The sequence below is a fragment of the Leptosomus discolor genome, chromosome 2, assembly GCF_034619465.1.
Source record: "Leptosomus discolor isolate bLepDis1 chromosome 2, bLepDis1.hap2, whole genome shotgun sequence".
Lineage (NCBI taxonomy): Eukaryota > Metazoa > Chordata > Aves > Leptosomiformes > Leptosomidae > Leptosomus > Leptosomus discolor.
In genome coordinates this window covers 128,058,965-128,079,525 of record NC_141392.1, presented here as the reverse complement: position 1 = coordinate 128,079,525, position 20,561 = coordinate 128,058,965, and the positions used below count along the sequence as shown (strand labels likewise).

At 61.6% G+C, this 20,561-nt stretch overlaps 2 protein-coding genes across 2 annotated transcripts in view; one reads left to right on the top strand and one right to left on the bottom strand.

Moving 5' to 3' along the window:
* Positions 1–8,402, top strand: part of PPM1G (protein phosphatase, Mg2+/Mn2+ dependent 1G) — a 23,060-nt gene extending 14,658 nt beyond the window's left edge. The window contains exons 3-10 of the mRNA XM_086461803.1: positions 471–556; positions 2,237–2,369; positions 3,804–4,273; positions 4,708–4,845; positions 5,632–5,866; positions 7,270–7,399; positions 7,543–7,645; positions 8,084–8,402. Coding sequence (XP_086317929.1) covers positions 471–556; positions 2,237–2,369; positions 3,804–4,273; positions 4,708–4,845; positions 5,632–5,866; positions 7,270–7,399; positions 7,543–7,645; positions 8,084–8,287 — 1,499 coding nt within the window. The 3' untranslated portion in view covers positions 8,288–8,402. The remainder of the gene's footprint in view (positions 1–470; positions 557–2,236; positions 2,370–3,803; positions 4,274–4,707; positions 4,846–5,631; positions 5,867–7,269; positions 7,400–7,542; positions 7,646–8,083) is intronic.
* On the bottom strand, positions 8,384–20,561 carry LOC147416124 (uncharacterized). Its single transcript, XM_086460516.1, is given in 21 exon segments — positions 8,384–8,533; positions 8,881–8,962; positions 11,041–11,131; positions 11,384–11,470; positions 12,185–12,275; positions 13,203–13,253; positions 13,596–13,749; positions 13,892–14,078; positions 14,477–14,614; positions 14,791–14,905; positions 15,352–15,514; positions 15,955–16,048; positions 16,051–16,104; positions 16,416–16,606; positions 17,115–17,542; positions 17,544–17,600; positions 18,098–18,397; positions 19,561–19,643; positions 19,844–19,935; positions 20,154–20,313; positions 20,444–20,561. Coding segments are annotated over 21 exon segments (2,886 nt in total).

Here is a 20,561-nt window from a genome sequence, read left to right as displayed (position 1 = left end):
GCGCCTTCATGAACACAAAAAATGTCTTCTCCTGAGCTCTGTTGCATACTTGACAGTATTAATTACTGAGCTGCCAGAGTGTTTCCAGCTTTTAAAAGTCCTTCAGCTGCTCATTGGCCAGAAGCTTCCCTTTTCCTCTGCTTGTGGTTTATCCCCGCACGTGCCTGTGAAAGCAGAGGTAGGATGGGCCCAAACTCCCTCTCGGGAAGCTTATAGCATTGGCTAAACCTGATGGGTGAGGGCTCATTGTGGTCTGTGGGGGTTGTCAGCAAGTCCTGCTGCTCTGGAGATGCAGCCTGCTGGGAGGAGTGAGTGGGATCCCCAGCAGTCTGCTGCTGCTGCACGGCTTTTCTGTGTCTGGGTTAGCTCTGGTCTGCGTCCCAGGGTCTGCCTCAGCAATTCAGTTGCTCGAGAGCGCGTTCTGCTTCTGGGAGAACCAGCCTCTTTAAATGATTTCTGCTCTCTTTCAGGAGAAGAAGTTGCCCTGTACTGTGCCAAGTATCTTCCTGAGATAATCAAAGACCAGAAGGCCTATAAGGAAGGCAAATTGCAAAAGGTAAGAATCTAGCTCTGTCCTGAAACAAGTAAGCACCAATGCAGAGGAGAGCCCTTGTTTAGGTACCTAATACTCATGTGCAGGGCCCTGTCCCTCCAAGGTCTGTCTGCATTTTAATTTCCCTTCCTTGTTTCTTGTTGCTAGGCGTGTACACCAGGTGTTGATTGTGTTTTTGAAGATAAACCTTCTATTTTCCAGCTTTCTTTTTATTTCTTTTATTTTTTCCTTTTTTTTTTTTTTTATGATCTTCAGACTTATTCCAGTCAAAGGTGTGGGCTGGTTCTTTGAGTGGTTTTGGTGGGTTGTTTTTTCGGGGGTGGGCTTAGCTTTTGTCAGAAGTGGGAGGTTAGCTCATATCATGCTTCCACCAAGTGATTCTTCTGTGTAATTCTCCCTCGTAGTACTCGTGCCCGATCTGACGTCGGGTATCCCGGGCGTTGGTGCTGGGATCTGTAGCAGTGTGGGTGAGGGGAAGGCAGTCCCCCAGGCATTTTCATTTACATCTAGACTGAGGATAGCCTACAAAAACTTGAATCAGTTTGTGGCTCTTGCTCTAGGCTGAAACACCCAAGTATCCCGCTTTGCTGATCCCGAGCTGGCTCATCCCAGTAAGCCTGTCTGACCAGTAGAGGAGCCCGCATGCTGAGCCATTCCGCCCAGCGGCTTTGAATGCCATCCTGTCCCCAGCCCCAGCAAGGGTTGGGCTCAGCGTCCCCCGCGGTGCTCCCGGAGCAGCTGTGGGAGCGCGGGCATGAGCAGGCAGCGAGGGGCAGCGAGCGCTGGTGGCACGGCCGGGCCCAGGGGCTGGCGACCGATGGCACAGAGTCTGGTTGGGGGCCGGTAACCACCCGGTGTACCCCAGGGGCCGGTACCGGGTCCAGTCCCGTTTAACGTCCTCCCCTGTGGTCCGGAGCACGGCTCAGCAGAAGAGGCCCCGGGGGACACCGAGGTGGCCTGAGCCAGGACGAGCCCTCGCTGCAGAGGCGGCGAACGGCGTCCTGGGCTGCGCTGGGCAAAGCGTGGGCAGCGGAGGGGGTTGACGGTCCTTCCCCTCTGCTGGGCACCGGTGAGGCCACCCCTGGAGAGCTGGCTCCGGCGCCGGGCTCCGCAGCCCGGCAGAGGCGTGGGCAGGCTGGGGAGAGCCCGGCGAGGGGCCGCCGGGGGCTGAAGGGCTGGAGCGTCTGTGCTGGAGGGAAAGGCCGAGGGAGCCGGGACGGCTCAGCCTGGAGCGGAGAGGGCTCGGGGGGCTTGGAGCCCTGTCTGTGGTACCCGTGGGGAGGGGGTGAGAGGACAGAGCCAGGCCCTTCTCGGAGGCGCCCCGTGCCGGGACCGGGGGCAGCGGGCACAGACCGGGCCCCGGGAGGGTCCCTCTGAACATCGGGAAACGCTTTTCCAGAGTGAGGGTGACACGGGCACAGGCTGCCCGGGGAGGTGATGGAGTCTCCGTCCTTGGAGCTATTCAGAAGCCGCCTGGACGTGGTCCTGGGCAGCCGGCTCTGGGTGTCCCTGCGGGAGCAGGGGCGCTGGACAAGGTGACCTCCGGAGGTCCCTGCCAGCCTCAGCCGTGCTGTGGCTCTCTGTGGTGTGTGTTCTGAAGGACTTGATTGTGCAGCGTGACACGCAGGCATCCTGTGAGGAAGATGAAACTGTGCACGCTCTCATGTCTGTGTTCATATGTAGGCCCTGGAAGATGCTTTCTTAGCCATAGATGCCAAGCTCACCACTGAGGAGGTGATTAAAGAGCTCTCTCAGATGGCTGGGCGACCCCAGGATGATGAAGATGAGAAGGAGAAAGTTGCTGATGAAGATGATGGTAAGTCAAATGCCACTGAATAGACAAGACTGTGGCTCCAGGACAGGGACTGAGAGCAGTTGGGCCAGGTCTCCTTTAGCAGAAGGTTTTCTGTCCAAATTTCTCAGTTAAATTTCAGTGGAGTTGAACTGCCATCCCTCAGCACTCCTTATTGCTTTGGGCTGGCACTAGGGGAATTCTGATTCGTTTGGAAGCTTAATCCTGTGAATAGCAAACCAGGCTGTCAGAGTTTTCTGTGGGGCTTGCTCCATGGGGTGCAGAGCTCCAGGATGTGTCAGAAACCTCTGAGGTGGGAAGCGGGTGAAGTTGTGGAAGTGAAACAGTATGATGTCCAGCGCTCCGCTCTCCCAGGCTGGAGGCAGACACCAGCTGCAGGTCGGACTGAAGTAGATTCTGATCTCTTCAGCAATTCTTTTTCTCACAAAGAAGCGAGTGTTCTTTTCCTGCAAGTATTTGCCAGACCATGAAGCCAGCTAGAAGGTGAATCCCAGGGTAGAATCCCATGCTGCTTTCGGTTGAATGTCTTGTGTCTAGCCTTGAAGCAGATGTAAAGCGATACCATCGCCTTGAATGCTGTGTGTTGGTCTGAAAATGCTGAATTTGTTGGCCCTCATTCTCCAGCTGACAGGGACAAAGTGGGTTCTTGGTTGGTCGGTTCTTCTTTTTTTTTTTTTTTTTTCCTTTGTCTTTTCCTTCCTTTTCTTGTTCGGTTGGTCGGTTCTTTCCTTTCCTTTCCTTTCCTTTTCCTTCCTTTCAGGAGATTTGGGATTATGGGTGTTTCTTTTCCTTTTGGGATTAACTAGCGAAGAAAGTTATAACCAAGGGGATGTCAACAGGGAAGCGGTGGTGATTGGCTCGTAGTTTGGGGAAAGTAATCTGATTTTCTGTCTAGTTTCCCAGCGGGGAGGTAATGCATCCAGTGCCTCAAGCTGTTCTGTCATCTGTTTGCAAGTGTCTGGGTTGCAGCTGGTTGGGATCCCTGTGGTGCTTAAGGCCCATGGAGCAACTGCTATAACAAAAACTTCTTGTTCCTGGTTGCAGCATTAGTGAACAAATCTGCACATGAAAGTGGTCTGTCTGCTTCCCCCGCAGCTTCAGATGAGCCTGCACTTGAGAAACGTGAGGCTCTTCACCCTCCAGCCTCGCTCCGTGCTGCCCTCCAGCTGGGGCACCAGGGTGGCTCGCAGCCTGCGTGCGTCGGATGGGCCGGCAGCCACCGCCCTGCTGTTGGCTCTGCAGCGCCCGGGTGCCGTGGGACGGTGCCGGCCTGGCTGCCGCGGTGCCTGCTGGCGATCAACCACTGAAACCCGCCCGCAGGAGCAGCCTCCAGCCAGGGCCGCTCGCTGCCGGGCCCCGCGTGTGCTGCGCAGCTGCTGCCGTGGTGGTGTGTCCTGCTTTCTGACCCTCTTTGTCCTCACCCCTTTCCGTTTTTAGTGGATAACGAGGAAGCTGCTCTTCTGCATGAAGAAGCCACAATGACCATTGAGGAACTTCTCACACGTTACGGACAAAACTGCACCAAGAACCTCAAAAACAAGTCTCTAGCTCCAGCTGGGGAGAGCGCTGCAGAGGGGACAGGCAAGCAGCATGATGGGGAGTCAAATATGAATGGAGAGGCTGACCCAGGGGAGCTTACCGACCACAAGGAGAGGAAGAATGGGAAGCCAGATGAAGAAATCACGGGTATTTCCTCCACCTCAGACAAAGCCAGCGCTGGAGGCAACAGCCCTGCTCTGCAGAAGCCTGAACTAGGCAAAGGTGACGAGGCCGTCACCTCTTCTACTGGGGAGGCCGGGCCCTCCTGCTCCTCTACGGGAAAGCCCCAGCGCACAACCAAATCCAAATTTTTTGAGGACAGTGAGGATGAGTCAGATGAGGTTGAGGAAGAGGAGGAAGACAGTGAGGTAGGAAACAGCACTGGGACAGAGTGGCCTTCTGGCTGGGCAGAATGCATTGCTTGCTGTGGTACTTGAGCTTACGAGCCTCTGGCTCATCCTAGGTGTGTCCTAGGAGTAGGTTTTTCAGGCTGATACCTCGAGGCCATCTCATGGGAGTGTCGGGGATTGTCTAGATAACCCTGGAGGAAACATACCCTCATCCGTGCAGCGGCCGTAACGGATAGCCCTTGGGCTTGCTGCGTGCCCCATCCCTTCATGCACTGTGGTGGCTGGAAGTCGCTGCTCTGACTGTAGACATCAGGTGTGGGGGAAATGCAGCAGGTCGTCTCGCTCTTCTGGGGCAAACTTGTTGTCTCTCCCCGGGATGGAGGGACCAGCTGTCTCGGGGGTCACTGGGAGTGTCCTGTGTGACTCCTGGTGGTCTCTCTTGTTTCTTGTAGGAATGCAGTGAAGATGAGGATGGCTACAGTAGTGAAGAGGCAGAGAATGAAGATGACGAAGATGACACTGAAGAAGCAGAGGAGGATGAGGATGAAGAGGAGGAAATGTTGTTACCAGGCATGGAGGGGAAAGAGGAGGTGCACACCCTGTTCTTGTGTTCTGCAGTGTAGTGTGGAGCCAAGGGCACTTGGGGGGGACTCAGCAAGGAGTTACTCCCGTTCACATGGGGCTGAAACATCCCTTTTGTTCTCCTGAGGCGGGACACGGCTGCTGACAGCCTGACTTCGTGTAAAAGGCTGAGGGGTAGGGCATGGGTCTGGGCAGCAGGTCGGGATCGGAAGAGGCTGACCCCACCGGTGGGTTTGCTGTGCTCAGAGACCTCTGGAGGGGGTTGGCATGGAAGGGGAGCGCAGGACAGGGCAGGACTGCTCCCGGGCAGAGCGCTGCTCCTTGCCGGGCCAAGGCTGTGGCTCCTCGGCCCACGGCGGTGCTGGCAGACGGGCCGGGGCCCGGGATGTCGGGAAAAGGGGACTGCAGCTTCCAAGGTGCCAACCTTCTCTCTTTGGAGAGACGTCCTGGGTTGCGATGGGGCTTCTGCTTGAGGCTGGGCTGGAATCAACCGATAGAGCTGAGGGTGTAGCAGGACATGTTGGACACTGGAGAATCCTGAACCACCGGTGTGCTGTGAGGCTGGAACACAGGTCTTGCATGACCCTGCCTCTCAGTGAACACGCTGCTGCTGCCGTGTTTCACGCTTCCCTCCGTTTTTTCTCCGTTGTTCTGTGCGTCCTCATGGGAAGAAGAGGTGAGGTGCAGCATCTCGGGGGCTGGGACACCGCAGGTGGTAGCTAGTGCTGGTTCCCTTGGTGACCAGATACCGAGCAAGAGAAAGGAGTCTCATCAAAATCATTTCTCTCTCGCAGCCTGGCTCTGACAGTGGGACAACGGCTGTCGTGGCGCTGATCCGGGGCAAGCAGCTGATTGTGGCCAACGCCGGAGACTCGCGCTGCGTGGTGTCGGAAGGTGGCAAAGCCGTTGACATGTCCTACGACCACAAGCCGGAGGATGAGGTGGAGCTGGCCAGGATAAAGAACGCTGGTGGCAAGGTCACCATGGATGGGAGAGTGAACGGTGGCCTCAACCTCTCCAGGGCCATCGGTGAGCAGGGCGGGGGTGAACGTGGTGTGCCTGCCCCGGAGCGCTGTGCTCGGGACGTCTGTGCTTCCAGCACTTGCCAGCTGCCAAGTTAGGAACAGTTTTTAACTGCATGATGAGTAGAACCTGTTCGATGTTTGATGTGGGGAGGTCTCAGTCTAGTTAGAGAGAATGGCCACGACACGGGCAGACGTCGGTGGGAAGCCACACGTAGCACCTGCCAGGCTCCAGCGCAGGACAGAGCCTGAAGCCTCCAAGGCTGCTGTGCCAGCAGCTGGGTTGTCAGGTACCGCCTCATATGAACTGTCTCAAAACCACGGCTGACTTTTGAACAGGACTTTTTCCTGTTAGCAGGCTGTTGAAGCACCTTGGTGGGTTGCTGGGGGACGACCCTGCTGTGTACCAGTTTGGGCTCGTTTGTTCCTGAGCCAGCCTTGCCTTTTCATTGCACAAACTCCATCCCCCTTGCTGCAGTGCTTTAGGCAGCACCTCACTGCTGCTTGTACTCATCTTTTGGTCTCTTACAAGCAGTGTTGGAGTGATTAAAGGCTCAGGAGACTGGGCAGCCAAACAAGGTCTTGGCTCAGTTGATGGTTACAGCCTGAGCAGGCGGGATGCTGGGAGGCACTAAGGAAGGGGCAGGGAATAACGCAGAGCAGGGAAGGAAATGTCAGCAGCTAAGGCTGTGAGTGGAGAGTACTTGTGGAGAAGTACCAAAACCATTTAGATGATTGTCCTAGGGTAAGGAGATAAAAACGGCAGTTGGGACAGAAACTAGGAGTTTGTCCATCTAGAGAGACGCTGACATTCCTGCCTACTGTTTTGCAGGGGCCCTAGAAGCCCTTTCCTAGGGTGTAACTGCAGATAAGCCTGCTAGTCAGAGCTGAGGATCCACTTTTTCAAGTGAGCTTTGGCCGTTGACGTTTTGGGAAGACGTGACCCAGCAGTGTGAGGGGCATGGCGCTGAAACACCGGGCCGGGACAGCCTGAGCTTCGGGCAAAGGCGCAGCTGGTGTGAGCCCAGCAGAGCCGAGCCGGTGCTGGACCGAGCTGCACATCCCACTCCGAGACGTGGGAGAGCTCGTCTCGTGAGCACTGCTGCTGGAGCTCGCTGTTGGCCTGGCGTTGCCCTGGGAAGGGGGGAGGTGGCACATGGGTTGGGGTGAAGAGACGCTGAGCTGGCCCCTCTTTCCCATGGTGTGGTCACGGCGCGTTGGGCTCGCCAGAGCTGATGCCTCGGACACGTGGCAGGTTTCTCTGTGCCCACAGCCTGACCTGCTCCGGCTGTGGGACCGCCGGCTCCGATTCTGCTGGGGTTCCCTTTGGCGGGGCGGTGTTTCTCGCCATGCGGGGTAGGCCGCATTGCCGGGGCCCAACGACAGAAGTGCTCCCCCTCTCTGCTACAGGTGATCACTTCTACAAGCGGAACAAGAATCTGCCTCCAGAAGAACAGATGATCTCTGCCTTGCCTGACATCAAAGTGCTGACAATAAATGACGACCACGACTTCATGGTCATTGCCTGCGATGGCATCTGGTGCGTACGAGGGAGCCGTTGTGCCTCCTGGGCATCACTGCTCTGGTCTTTCCCTGGAGCTGGGCCTCGGGGAGGCCCAAGGGCCCTGGTTGCTATGGCTTGACTGCTCCCTTCACTCACCTTCTGACCTTTCTGCTCTGCAGGAATGTGATGAGCAGCCAGGAAGTGGTGGATTTCATCCAGTCCAAGATCACCCAAAAGGATGAGAATGGAGTCCTGAGGCCGCTCTCCTCCATTGTAGAAGAGGTAAGGTCCAGAGCTCCGCCACCCCTGCAGCACACAGTGATTCTGCGTCCCAGCTTGGTGCCTGGCTCTGCCCTCCCTCCCCGTCGGACTGGTTTGTTCAGCGCTTCGGGTCCCTGGCAGCACGCGGGCTGCAACGCTGGCTGGAACAGGAGCCGAGACGCCTCTGAACTGGGACCCAGTTCCTTCGGTGCCCTGACCAGCGTTCCTGACCTCTGGGTCGCTGTCGAGCAAGGGTGCCGTCCGCGTTCGGAGAACCAGGGCTGCTGAGGCTGTTTCTGTCCCTTCTCTGGTGGCGAACAGTGTTTGAGCCCAGCCCGCGCCGTTCTGGCCTGGCAGCCCCTAGGCCGCTGCCGGCTGCTTGAGCGGGCCCCGTGTCTCCGGTGGTTCAGAGTGCTGTATCCGTGCTCTCTGCTAACTGTCCCGTCCTTCCCTCCTCAGCTGCTGGATCAGTGTTTGGCTCCAGACACCTCAGGGGATGGCACCGGCTGTGACAACATGACCTGCATCATTATCAGTTTCAAACCCCGTAATACACACCCGCCCGCTGAAAGCGGGAAGCGGAAACTGGAGGACGTGGCGGCACCGGCAGCACCAGCAGAAGAGAATGGCGGCGATAACAACAAGAAGGCCAAGCTGGAATAGCAGGCCCCGCACAGGGACTTGGCTGTGCGCTCACCAGACTCTCGTTTCTTAAACATGCTGAACTCAAGACTCCCAAGTCTTGTCCTTTTTTTAGCCTTAGCAGAGGCCTTGTTTGTCCGTGTCCTGGTTGGGGGGTGGGGGGGCGGGTCTGGTTAGCAAGGGCATGTCGCACTGTTCATCTGTAACCATTCCAAAGAGGGAGCCGAGGGCAGAGCTGCAGCGCAGGAGCCCGCTGTGGCCGGCGGCCTGTGAGCACAGAGCCCTGTGCGTAGGAGGAGGATGTCCCCCCATTGTCTCCATGTGGTTGTTGCCATTTCTGTGCCTGTGAATTTCTGTTCGGAGGGAAGAACTTTTTCACCGTTGAGGTTTTTTTAATCTGCACCCGATTATTTAAGGCCCTTTCTGTTTTTATTTGTGAAACAATCTGGCTGTGGTGCTGCTGCCACACCTCATTCTGTTGTACACTTTCAATCAATACTTTTTTCAAACTAAAAGCCCAGAAAACATAGCTGTACTGTTGGTCCTTGGTTCTTTCCTGGAGGTGGGGGATGAGGAAGGTGGGATGGGGAGAATGTCTGTCCTCTGCAGCTCACAAAGGAGCACATGGCTTCTGCTGCGTGGCTGCAGAGCGCCAGCCGCTGCTGCAGTGCTCGGGCCTGCTGCCTCTCCGTTACCCTGCGACGGCACAGCCGAGGACAGCCCGTGGCACACAGAGCAGGAGACAAGTCTCTGGAGACAGCGTGTGTCTGCTGAAGGGGCACCAGCCACCCTCCTGAGGTAACTTGCCCACAGCAGGCTGCACCCTGTCTAGCTGCGTGCCCTCTTCAAGGTGTGACAGGAGGCAGCTCCTGCCTGGTGTGCTGGGACGGTGTGAACCTCGTAGGTGTCGATGCTGCAGCTGCTCTGCAGGAGTGAAGTCCCTGGGCTATAAACCACTGATGGAAAGGTCAGCTGCTGCTCCCTGCTGCTGTGCCCCTTCGCCTGGCGTGGTGGGGAGCGCAGGGAAGTGCAGATGGGGCCCGCAGGCCAGGTCGTGGGGCACAACTTCCTCCAGCTGCTCGGGGGCTCCTGTGGCACGGGGCAGTGCCCTTGGCGATGCCTCGCACTGCAAGTCTCCCCTCGCTGAAGATGGAAGTCTGCCTTCCTGCCCCTGGCCCGTTGTCTCGGCTTCTGCAGTTGAGTCCGCCCATGCCTCACCAGCCTGGATGGGTGCATGTCATGTTGTCTTCAAGCCTCTTCCCTGGTGGCCCTGAGCATGAGTCTCTCTGTCCAGTGGCTCTCCAGTGGTGATGTGTCCGGACCTGAGCTGTCTCGGTCCCTGGATCATCCAGGCTGGGCTCCTGCAGCCCTGCTCGGGGTTGGGGGTTCAGAGCCACAGACACCCGCAGGTGCCACGCTAGGACTTGCCGCTCAGGCTGTTTGTGCTCAAACTTTCTGGATGAGCTGATGCGTCCCCTAGAACGGTGCTGGCAGAGTAAAGCAGCCAGGAGAGGATTTTTTCCTTTGCAAAAGTGGGTTTCTTCTCAGGGTGTCTTCCATTGCTGCCAGATGGGTTTGTCTCAGGACCACTCTGGCTAAGGGGCAGCTCAGCACCTGATGCTTCCTCCCTACTGTGAACGTGCTGGCAAAGTTGCCCCCAAATTCTGAATAGACAGAATTGTCACAGGAAAGAGCAGAATTATTTTCTCTAGGCCTAAAAGCATTTGTGTTTTCTTAAGTCCCTCTGCTTTCTACACATCTTTTTTTAGAAGGGGGACAGTAGCGATGCTGTAGAGCCTCGTGCAGAAGCGTCAGTCCCAGTCCTGGACGGGGTGCCCGGAGCAGCGGTGCCCTGGGAGGCTGAGCTGAGAGAGTTTCACTTGGTGGAGTCAGAAACACTGGTTGTCTGAAATGTCGTGTGCTTGCCGTCTCATTCCTGCTGTGAAGCATCAGTGTCGAGACAGCTTAGTTTTAAACTTTCTTCCTGGTCATTGAAGAAGGTTTTTGACATAGGAGTTAGCACCAGTGTCTGTGGAGTCCCCTAAAATGACTGTGGTTAGTGGTGATCCCATGTTATTAATTTGTATTGAGCTGTGACTGGGTTTAGACCACGTACCATGTGCTCTATTGGTGTTTTATCATGCTCGTTGTTAATCAAAATGCTTTGTGATATTATCGTACATCTACAGCTGTTTTCATTAACCCACCGAAACTGTTCAAGGAACAGACTTGGGTGTTTTGCTAAGACTGCCTGGCGTGTGTCTCCACGAGTCAGGGAGCCGAGGAGCGGTGCCAGGGAGGGTTCTTGGACACCTCTTTGGAGCTAGCGGAGGCCCCTGGCCTGGCTGCCATGGGGCCCCCCACGAGGACAGTCAGGCCCAGGGCTGCCTGAGGTGCACGGGAGACGGTGGGAGACACCCCTGGCGGCAACGAGGGCTGCTGCCCATGGGACTTGTGACTTGCTGTGGGATGGGGGCTGCTGCCTGCAGGGCTCATGACTTGCTGTGGGATCTGGGGCAGGGAGCATGTGGGGCAGGAGGGACTGCTGGGGGCTTTTTGGGGGAAGGGAGGGACTGGGGATGATGAACGAGCGTGGGAAACTGGCGTAAAAAGGGCCAGTCGTGTGTAGTTAAAAAAAAAAAAAAAAAAAGGATCACCACAAAGTGATCTTTTCTAGATGTTTTCCCAGGTGCCCACACTCCTACTGCAGCTGGGGCTGTGTGGGTCTGAGTGCCAGCAAAGGGAGAGACCAGCCTGCTGGGACGGACGTGTACCTCCACGTGCACTCGCCCCCAAATATCAGGCTGGACTCGCTGGTGAGTGGGTGAAGTTGGGAGCCAGTTTTTGGTGTGGCGTGGGACAGATCTGGGAGAAACCAGAGGTCTGGGAGTTGGTTACGAAGGCACCGGGGAGCCCAGGCTGTCAGGTGAGGTAATAAGCTCAGCTGCAGACACAAAGGAGGCACAAAAAACAGCGGCGGGAGGAGTAATTTGATTAATAACCTGACCCAGCTACTCTCAGGCCCACCATAAGAGAAGCACCAGCCCCTCAAAGGCCAATGTCCAAAAATCTGGAAGGACAAAGAGATACAAGGACAGGTGAAGGGCCCCAACCCACAGACCCCCGGGCCCTTCCCAGGGCTGTCCAGGCCATCACCACACCTCACTGGGCGCTCCAGATCACCTTGCACAGAGTTGTGGCTGCCTAGGGGTGTGGGACACATTACGGGCTGCAGGGAAAGAGCATTCGGGCATGGCACAGGATTTATCACGGCGTGTGTAGGGGAGGAACCAAAGGTGGGAAAAGGGAGGGATTTAGAGGATTTGGGGAGGAACACGCATGGGAAACGGGGATAAGGGAATACAAGTGTCTGTTTGCATGTAAGTAGAGACTAGGGAGGACGTGAATCTGGCGATGCCCTGTGCCTGATCATCACGGTCTGTCCTGTTGCCTTATTAAAATCCACCTTCAGCCCCTGACTCCTTCATGTGAGTGCAGGCACGTGTGGGGGGTGTGTGGTGGCAGCAACGCGCACACGCCTGTGTGTGAGCTCCCGCAAAGAGGAGCTGTACCGCGGACAGTAGGCGAGGAGCCCTGGCAGCCGGGGAGCGGCTCTCTAAGGGCAGCTCTGGGTGTGGGTGCATGGGAGCGGGGGGCAGCTATGGGACCACGGCCGTCCTGGGCAGCTCTGGGTGTGTGTCCTGTGCACCCCCAGGGCAAAATCACCCGGGGAGGGGTGTCAGCCCTGGGTCCAGGGAGATGACCTGACGGCTTCTAGGTGAGAGACGGGCACCACAGCAGCAGCACCCATCACGTGCTGGGGTCGGTGGATCACCAGAGTGTGGAGCATCGTGTGACCGTGCAGGGCTGGGGAAGGGCGATGGTGTGGGCAGCACCCACCCCCACCCTGGTCCGTACCAGTCCCTGCGCCCGTGCTGGGAGGCGCTGCTGGACTCTGCTGAAGGTTCACCAGCTGAATGTTCAGAAGCAGCTTTTTCTCCCAAGGACACTACAGTGGAGTCAGACGGTCATAGGCAGGATCCCACTTGCCTGAGACTGCGCACCCCGTCTGGCTCAGTGCCCCCACCTGCAGCCTGTGACATCACCACACGGTCCCTCCACGCTGGCTTGGCTGCAGGATGGATCCCAGGCAAGGATCAGGACCCACAGCTTTGAGCTGCTTGGCCCCAGCAGCTTGGGGGCAGGGGCAGCCGCCCCCCCAACCTTGCAGCCTGCGCAGGGCGCTCCCCGCCCGGCTGCCTGCAGGCGGGGTAGGTGGCCGCAGCTGTGCATGGAGGAGCCAGGCTGGCCGCCACCACCTTGTCCTCACCCACACACGGGAATGGGTGCCCCGCAGCCCGCGCCAGCGTCCCGTGGGGTGTGAAAGGAAGCTGACGCAGGACATGGAGCACCACAGCTCTGGTGGGGGCCGGGGGCTGACCTGATGCCCAGCCAGGGGCTCCCCCCTGCAGGAGCACAGGGTCGTGTGGAGCCGTGCACTCCCAGAGCCACCAGGGCCCCGGGCGCTGTGGGCAGCCCCACCACTGGCACCTCTGCCAGCCAGGCGAAGCCACAGGACCTTCCCCACACGTTTCCCTCCTGCTTTGTCCCACCGCAACAAGGATCCAGGTAAGTCCCCGTCCTGTGGCACCCCACACGCTAAAGTGTCACCCACAGCCGGCCGAGGGCACAGCCCCAGGCCCTCTTCATACCCTGCCAGGGCAGCCAGGGACGCTGACACAGACACGGGTCACCGCACCGAGAGCTGCGTATGCCCCAACTCTGCCCCGACGCAGCGCATGGCCCCCCAGTCCCACACCGCCCGTGAGGCTGGTCTGCTGGCAGCCGTGTGCTGCTGCCCCAGGGAGGGAGCTGGGGGCGCGCAGGACCTACCCGAGCTGCTCGGTTCGCTGGTGCCGGCTGAGCATCATCCCACCCTCCCGGCTGCCAGCCCCAGGCCGTGCTCGTCCTGCACCTGCAGCGCTCCCTGTGCTGGGGCGTTTCACAGGGGAACAGCCCCCCTCTCCCCTGCTTCCCGGCCCTACGTGTCCCCCCTACCCACACCTGGGACGTGACTGTGCCAGCAGGGGGCTGTGGCGCTGTGCCGCCGGAGACAGACAGACGGTCCGAGAGCAGTTTTATTTCCCAGCAGTGCCAAAGCCCGAGGCTGCCTTGGGGGAAGGGGGCGATGGGGTTGGGCGCAGGGTGCAGGAGCCAGTTCACGGGGCAGGCGATGCCCCGCCGAGGGATCTGTGCGCCAGCAGTGGGAGCCAAGGCGGTGGCCCTGTGACCGGGGGTCTCCCCGCTCTGTGCAGCACAGCCCCCTCACTGCGGGGACGCCTGCGCCGCTGCACCTCTCACTGGAGCCTCCCAGGGAGTCCCCCGAGAGGCTCTGCCCCGACAAGGCGCTGCGCAGGCTCTGCTCCCGGGCAGGATGCGGCGCTGCTTCGATCGACACCTCCACCTCGATGTTGGCGCCTTCCCTGCAGACAAACACAGGGCCTGAGCGCAGCAGCCCCAGGGCGAATGTCGCCAGGTCCCACCAGTACAGTGGGTGTGGGGAAGGCTGTTGGGAAGGGGATGTGCCAGCCCCCCTGCCACCCCAGCACCACGGCCCCGGCTCACCTGCAGGCTGTATCCTGGCCCTCGCCCAGCGTGCTCCCCGCCGGGGCCGCCGTGCTGGCTGACCGGCCGTCCCGCTCCTCCCACACCGCCCCGTGGCGTGGGCTGCTGCTGGGCAAGGAGGTGGCCCTGTCTGGGACTCCGTCCTCTCCCGGCCTGGGGCTGGGCAGCACCGACCACAGCTCATTCACTGGTGGAGGGAGATGGCACTGAGCCCCCGTTCGCAAGGGCCGCTCCCCGCCAGAGCCCTCGGCACGGGGCGCAAGCAAGGTGATCCCAGACCGCTTTGGGCGGCACCCACCCCCCCGCTGGACACCAGCCTGCAGCCGCCCCGCGGGGACAGAGGTGAGTGTGGCACCACCCGGGGCAGGACCCACATGGGTCCACAGGGAGCCCCTGGCTCTGGAGACGTCACGGCCACAGCGCGGCTTAGGGGGCATGGTGGCGCCGGGTTGAGGGTCGCACTTGACGATCTCAGAGGTCTTTTCCGAACCAACGATCCTGTGATCCTGCACGAGGCAGGACCAGGGCCCATGGCCCAGCGGCGGAGGGCACGGGCCAGCGGACAGACGGCAGCGCAGGACTCACGCTTGGTCAGGTTCTCCAGCTCCACCACGCCGAGCTCCCCAGGCGGGCTGCGGCCGCCCCCGCACCCCCAGCGGCTCCGGCACAGTGACAGCACCACCACCCCGTAGACTTAGGTGAGCATCAGGGGCACGCCGACTCCTGCAGGTGCACGGGCAGCTGTGGCTCGGCCCCTGCCGGCAGCCCCAGCCGGGCTGACCCCTGGGCGCAAGCCTCGGACATCCCCTGGAGACCCTCCGCTGCAGGGGTCCCTAGGCCCTGGCCCCGCTCTCTCCAGCCTGTGGGCAGTGCCCCTGGTCCTGGCCCAGCACACTTACCCACGGTGATGGCTGTTATGATGGGGGACACAAAGAGAGAGAGGAGGACACTGCTGGTGACAGAGAGGCACTGCTGGCAACCCGGCAGGCTGCTCCTCCGGCTCTCGCCCAGCACCTCGAGGAGAAACAAGATGGGTGAAGGGCTCTGCAGAGATCTCGGGGCACAGACCCCAGGGACAGGGCCTCTTCCCGGCTCTGGCAGAGCTCTAGCCACAACCACACCTGCCCGGACACTGCCCTCCATCTCCTCAGGGACAGGCAGCCACGACAGCGCTGCCACCACAGCTCGGGTGTCCCTGGAAAACACCCTGGACCCCCAGACCCCCTCCTCCTTTGGCCCACCCCAACCCCACCTCTCCAGGCTGAGTACCCTCACCGGCGGAGGGTGTTGGAGTGGGCAGCAGAGAGGGTCCCCACAGGGAGGGGCCGTGGGGAGTCAGGGGTGGCACAGGGACACGCTGTGGGCAGCAGCGAGCACTGTGTCTGTTCAGGAGGGGGCGAGGCGCTGCCAGGCTCAGCGGGGAGCAGGACCACGGGGACTCCAAGGCCCCCTGCCAGTACCTTCCTACCCACGTAGATGGGGATCCCAACGGTAATGACAGGGACAGCGATGCCCACGACGAGGGAGATCACCATAGGTGCCCCCAGCACCATGCCCAGCTGCCACAGGGTCTTCCGGGTCCGTGACCAAGGCCTCTTCCCCCAGAAGGTGCAGCCCGAGGGGCTGTGAGGACAGAGCGGGGCTGGGCCAGCGGTTCCTGCGCGGGGGCCGGCAGACCCGGCACGGCTCGCCCTCGCGCTGGGGGGCAACCCACAGGCCCACCAGGGAAGCAGAAGCCACATTGCCCCATCCCGGCCCTGAGCTCCAGCTGCCACCCGGGACCCCGCCTGTGGGGTGCCGACAGCCACCCCCCGCCCCAGCCCGGCCAGCCCCAGCAGCACAGGCCACTGCTGCCCCCCACCAGCCCCAAACCAGGCTGCACACAGCCGTGGCTCTCAGCGGGGCCTCGCTGCCCCCCATCTTAGCCCCACAGCTCCTGGCTGGGCCCCCAGCCCAGCACCACAGCACCCCCAGCTCGGCCCTGGGGCAGCTCCTGCAGCCACCCCACAGCTCCGGCACCCCCCGCCCCCAGCACAGCCTGTGGCCCTCAGCCCCGCACGGACCTCAGGAAGTGCACGTCCGACATCTCCCGCAGGCAGAGCCAGCAGAAGAGGCAGCCGCAGACGGTGCAGTTCATGCGGTTGCAGCTCCCGTCTTGATCTTCATGATGAAGGCACTGCAGCGGGGACAGACCTTGATGTCCTCGGCCTCAGCTGGTGGGGGCAAGGAGATGAGATGGGACCGGGGGGAGCAGGACAGGACAGTGCAGGTCCACCCCCACACCCTGTCCCAGGACCGCAGCCCGTCCCACGGGTGTCAGGGCGAGCCAGGCATGGCAAGGTCCAGCTCCACACCCCCAGCTCAACATGGGGGGCTACCTCCCTCCACACAGAGGTGGCCAGTGGGGACCGCTGGGTCCTGGCTCCAGCGTCCCTGCAGGCAGGAAGGCACAAAGGCACCCGACTGCGCCGCGGCCGTGCCAAACCCCTGCCCTGCTCGCTCCCGCCCTGGGCCAGGGTCTCACCGTGGGCCGCGTCCTCTGGGTGGGCCAGCCGTGCCACGGGGTCAGCCAGGCTGGGGGCCAGCAGCGCAGGCGCACAAGGGCCCTCGGGGTGCCAGGGCTGCCGGCAGCGGTAGCAGAACTCGGTGCCACAGCCCTCGTGCCCGCAGGTGAGGCGGGGGCACTCGGCACAGCCGTAGGCGATGACGGCGTAGCTGTGGGGAGAAGGCGGCCAGTGGGGGGGGGGGGGCAGTGGTGCCCACGGCCCTCCCGGCACCCCCGCACAGCATGCAGCTGCTCCCCTCCCCGGCGCAGCCAGGCTATGCCGTGACAGGTCCAGCTCCGTGCTGAGCCAGAGCTGCAGCCCCTGCCCAGGAGAGCCAGGAGACCCTCCCCAGCTCAGGCTGCAGCACGGCCGTCTAGCACCCACCCAGCTCCCTGGGGCCGCGCGGACTGGCCTGGCACGGCCAGGAGCACCCACCCTGGCAGACACAGATAGCTGCCCAGCTCTGCAGCCGGGACAGGGATCGGGACAGCTCTCTGAGCAGGCCCAGCCCCACACGGGACCAAGGGGACCGCGCCTGGAAAAGGCTGGCAGGACCCAGGCGCAGCCTGCTGCGTGCCAGCTCCCAGCTGGGGAAGCCCACCGCCTCCACCGGCGCGGGAAGGGGGGACCCACGCCGCCCCCTGCCCCCGGCGCTGCGCGAGGGGCCGGCCGGTCACCTGCAGTCGGGCGCGGGGCACCAGCGGGTGCCAGGGTCGGCCGCCAGCAGCCGCCGCAGGAGGAACTCCTCGTACTGGTGGCGGAGGGCGGGCTCGGCCAGGAGGCAGTGGACGTTGCCGGGCCGGAACGTGGCGGGGCAGTGCGGGCAGGCCACCGGCACGCGGCTCTTGCTGACGGCGAGGCACAGGTACTGCTCCAGGCAGGCCCGGCACGAGCGGTGGCCGCAGGAGGCTGGGCTGGGAAAGGCCTCGGGTGGCTGGGGCAGCAGGCACAGGGGACACTCCACCAGCTCCCCGCCCTCGCCCAGGGGCAGCGCGACGCATGTCTCCTCCGGTTCCTCGGGCTCCAGCTCCGGTTCTGGTGACCTCTCCCCTCCGACGGCCTGTGGCTTCTGCCCAAAGCAGCCCAAGAGGCGGAAGGGCCCGGGGGGCCCCCGTAGGTCGCTCCATGGTGGCCCGTCGGGGTGGCAGCCAGCTGCTGTGGGGCTACAGAGGGCAGCGGGGAGGTGCCAGCCCCGGTGCGGTCCCCATGGCTGGGCTCCTACCTGGGCCTCAGAGCCGGCATCCTCCCCGCCGGCCACGGCTGAACCATCTCCAGCTGCAGCCGGTGCTGCTCAGCCTGCGAAGGAACCGCACGTGAGAGGGCTCTGGGCCCCGGGCCGGGGAACGGGCCCTCGGCACCCACGGGACCCTGCTACCGCCCTGCCCATGGGCCCTGCCGGACCCCAGGGCCACCCGCCGGCCACACCCCAGAGAACACCCCGGCGGCCCCGGGACAAGCCGAGACCCACAGGGCTCCTCGCAGCCCCTAGGCCAGCCCAGGCCCAGCCAGCCGACCTTGGGGGTCTGCGACAGCGAGGCCGGCCCTGCCAGCAGCGCCCTGGCCCCGGCACGAGTCCTTTGGCACCGGGACCTTGCCCCTGCTGGGGCTGCTCCAGATCCTCCCTCCTCTGGCGGGTCACAGCCCTGCCAGGGGCACCGGCCTCCCTCTGCTCCTGCCTCTGCCTCCTCCTGCACCGGGAACACTCCTGCACGCTGCACACCGACATGGCACGGCAGCAGCCCGCCCCGAAACGGCAAGCACGCTCCCGCCTTGCTTGACCTCTCCAGCTGACGTGCTCCCTCCCGCCGGCCACCAGCAAGAACAAAAGCACCGGACCGTGAGCTCCCACAATCACCTCTTGCCTGGCCAGCGCGACCGTGGTCACCCCCAGCCAGCCCCGTCCCCACACTGTCCCGAAGGCCCGGGGTGACAGTGCCGAGGTGACCAGCCCCCCGTGGAGCTGGGGCAAGGCAGCCACAGCCCGTCGCCAGCCACCCACGCGCCCCTGGGCCACCTCTGTCCTGCCTCATCCTGTCCCCTTCAGTTCGGCGTCACAGCCCAGAGCCACAGGCCCTCCCGAACTCCCCGAGGCGGGGAAGACAGCCATCTTTGCAAGGAAGGCAAGCCCTGTGACGAGCCATGCGTACACACGGCAGTACAATACTCACACCCCTCACCACCCCAGGGAGAGGCAGGGCTGAAGCTCGACCTTCCACTGGAGTTCAAGCACCCAAGAGCCACAGACTTGGCCCAGCTGAACGCCAGCGCTTGTCACTGTGGACACAAGCTCCCGAGCCCAGCCTGCACCGGGAGCTCCCAGCAAGGGCTGGCTGGAGGGAGCCCAGGGGAAAACCCAGGGCAAATCAGAACTGCCATCACGCGCTACTCCTCCTCGGGGCTGCTCACAGGACAGCAGGGAACATCCCACTGCCATGGCAGAAGTGCTTCCTCCAGAGAGGTCGGATCCTGAGCAGTCCCGGGAGGAGAGAGCTCCTCCACGTGCCCTGCAACCCGGGGCAGCAGTTTCTGAAGCCCGTGGGGAGCGGCCCCTTCTGACGAGCACTCCCCCATGTCCCAAGTGCTGCATTAAAACCTGCATCACCCAAGCTGCTGCTGAGTTTGTGGGAGAGACAACCAAGCCAAAGGACCCAAGAGCCCGTTCATTAAGTGACCAGAAACCAGGGGATCCCCGGAGAGAGGAGGCAAATCTGTCAGCTTTCCCTTACTTGGAGGTCACGAGTCCGTGGCCACAGCACAACCCCTCCCGACAGCAGAGCCAGCCCCTCCACCGTTCTCCTTGCACCTTCCTTAGCCATACCCCAGAAAGTTACCCTCTACACCTTACACCTCCACAGCATCGCTGCCCCCTCCACCTCTAACAGCCTCTGCTGGTCTTTCCATCTGAAGCACAGTGAGAAGAGCAGGAGCACTGGCACGGGAAGAGGCAGGCACTAGCGACAGCTCAGGTAACCGAGGAGTCTGCTCACCCTGCTCTGCCGGGAACGAGCAAGGTGGTGCCCCACGTCACCGCAGGTGACAAAGCACTTTCCAGCGAGGTGGGAACTGAACAGCTCATGGAAACTGGGCCGGGATTGAATTTAAATGGTTGTCAGTGGGAGGTACCGCAGGAGGAGAGCAGGAAGGAACGTGCTCAAAGACGGGGGGCGGTGGGACCACCGTCTCGGGTGACATGCCCTCACTGCAGACTGCCTGGCAGGAAAGCAGGAGCCAGCACCGGAGCGGCAACAACGGCTGCGCCGACATCACGGCCGTCAGCCGCTCGACCCGGCTGGCGCGGCTCCTGTGCCGTGACGGCAACACCTTGACTGAATGGCTGGGGCTGCACAACACACGTCGAAAGCACCAGCAGTGATCCAAGTGCCCCCTTCCTCTGGCCCTGAGGTACCTGTCACTGGGGAATCATGGCTGACGACACGGCACGGCCACGGCTCCCCTGGGACTGCCACGAACTCCAACACATTCGACTCCCTCAGGGACCTGCAAATAAAGAAAAACTACGGGTGAGGAGGCTCAGCAGCAGCAGCAGCAGCTCACACCCCCAGGGCCGCGTGGACATGTCAGGCAGCCCTGCTCACGGAGCCACGGTGGAGGCAGAACAAGCCCCGTAGGCGGGGACCACATCCAGGGCAGGGACCAAGCGTCCGAGAGGACGAGTACAAGGTACGGCTGAGCTAGAGCAGGGCTACTGCTCCCACCCACACTGCTGCACGCCGGCCGTCCCTGGAGATGGGCCAAGCCACGGCGCGGCCGAACGAGCCCCCGAGCCCGGTAACCGGGGCCCTTCTCCCCAAGAGGCAGCGCGCGAAGCCCTGGATGTCCCCGGTCTGCACTGCGCTGGGACACCAGAGGCAGAAGCTGCAGGAAACCAACCAAAGCAGAGGGAAACGTGACAGCACGGAACAGCCGAGCGCCCCTGCGAGCAGAGGTGGGACTGGGCTGCACGAGGAGCCATCACAGCGTCCCTGGGGCCCAGCGGGCTCCTTGCCTGGCGGGGTCAGAGCCAAGCCACGCAAACTGGGCGAGATTTTCTGGGAAATGGGCTGGCTTATGAACCACAGGGACATACTAGGTGAAATCAGGAGCTCCGCTGCACGGGGGGCCAT